The following is a 1,415-nucleotide window of genomic DNA, read 5'->3' on the forward strand; positions in this document are numbered from 1 at the left end:
CTGCTGCTCAGGCAGTTGCACCAAGGGCATGGACGCGAGCAGGGGGAGATGCTGGTTCTTCCTCCAAAAATTGTGCTGCTGGTGATGCAGACGGAGAAAGCTCCAGCTTCCTGCAAAAGCCCAGTCCTTTTCCTAGGGCTGGTATAACAACCTCCTTCAGGAAGGTGTTTCTAGCCTTCAGTCCCTGGCACGAGCTGCAGAGCAAGCCAGCCGCCGTTCACTGGTCAACATGATCAGCTTTGGAGCAAACCTCTTGGGTTAGCAAAATGCTGGGAGGATCTCCAAGGCCTGGCCCAAAGCAAGCTTCATAATGCCTCTCTGAGGTCAGCGGCAACGTGCCCCGTTCCAGGGCAGTTGAGTGCGGCACAAAAGGGAAAGGGACTCGCGTGTATTGGCACCAAGAACCGAGCGCGGGAGCCCCCCAAAAGACACGCTCCACCTCTGCCAAATAGCGGTGGCTGCTTATGCAGCCCCAGTCCGGAGTGGTGAGCACCGCCCTCTAAGAGCCTCTTTCCAACCACAGGTGACAACAGACAGGGCCTGACTCGCAGGTGCTGAGCGCCTGTAGCCCCCACCGACTGTCCTTCAAGTTGTGGGTGCTCATCACGTCTAGAAACAGGGCCAACAGTGAATCCTGTGACTACAGGTGAGTCCCAGCTTTCCTCATTGTGCTTCTGTACGAGACACGCTACAGAGAAGGCAAGTTAGCAATGCGAAAGGGTCCCCGAGATGGCTACGGCCCCTTGGTACCTGACCAGCGATCTGATGGGACTGACCCCATTTGTACCAACCAGCCTCCGTGCTGGCACCACAGGAAGGGGTGTAGCACCGGCGTCTCTGGGTCACGGTGCGGCTGGCCAGCAGGACAGAGCCTAGTTCCCGGGGAGAAGAGAGGAAGCCGGGTAGTGGGGCTGATAGCGCCGCAGCTCTTGCTGGAGCTGATCCTTCAGCGTGGAGATCTGTGAGAGAGGGGAACGGAGGGCAGTCAACGGGGGAGTCAGCTCGGACGAGGAGAGAGTCCCAGGAGGGTCGGCAGAACCACGCTGGGGGGGATTTCTCGCAAACATCAAATGGGTATTTGCAAGTTCACTGCCCAGGGCAGAGCTCTGGCACCCAGCTCTCTGCACGGGGAGAGGTCTCAGACCCCAGGGGCCAGCACGGAGGCTCACCTGCTCCTCCAGGCCTTTCACGCGCTGCCTGTGGGCTCGCTCCCGGGCCTCCAGCGTGCGTTCAGCCTGGACCTGGGAGCCGCGCAGGCGCTCGATCTCCACCTGCAGCTCCTGGCGGTGGCGCGTGGCCGTCTCCATCAGGCTCTGAGACTGGCTCTGCTCCATCTCAGCCAGCTGAGCCTGCGCAAAGAGCAAGAGGGTTAATAGTGCGCTGACTGCACGTGCCCTGGGCTTCCCTTGCGGGGG

The 1,415-nt window shown here is 60.4% G+C and overlaps 1 protein-coding gene across 3 annotated transcripts in view; it reads right to left on the bottom strand.

The window, feature by feature from the left end:
• Window positions 1-755: 755 nt before the first annotated feature.
• CROCC (ciliary rootlet coiled-coil, rootletin) overlaps window positions 756-1,415 on the bottom strand; it is a 44,213-nt gene continuing 43,553 nt past the window's right edge. For all 3 annotated transcript variants that reach the window (XM_019511950.1, XM_019511949.1, XM_019511948.1), the window contains exons 36-37: window positions 1,170-1,349; window positions 756-959 (exon numbers count right to left, since the gene is read on the bottom strand). In XM_019511950.1, coding sequence (XP_019367495.1) covers window positions 873-959; window positions 1,170-1,349 — 267 coding nt within the window. In that variant the 3' untranslated portion in view covers window positions 756-872. The remainder of the gene's footprint in view (window positions 960-1,169; window positions 1,350-1,415) is intronic.

Source organism: Gavialis gangeticus, unplaced genomic scaffold (genome assembly GCF_001723915.1).
Source record: "Gavialis gangeticus isolate Ggan-Ray unplaced genomic scaffold, GavGan_comp1, whole genome shotgun sequence".
Classification (NCBI taxonomy): Eukaryota; Metazoa; Chordata; order Crocodylia; family Gavialidae; genus Gavialis; species Gavialis gangeticus.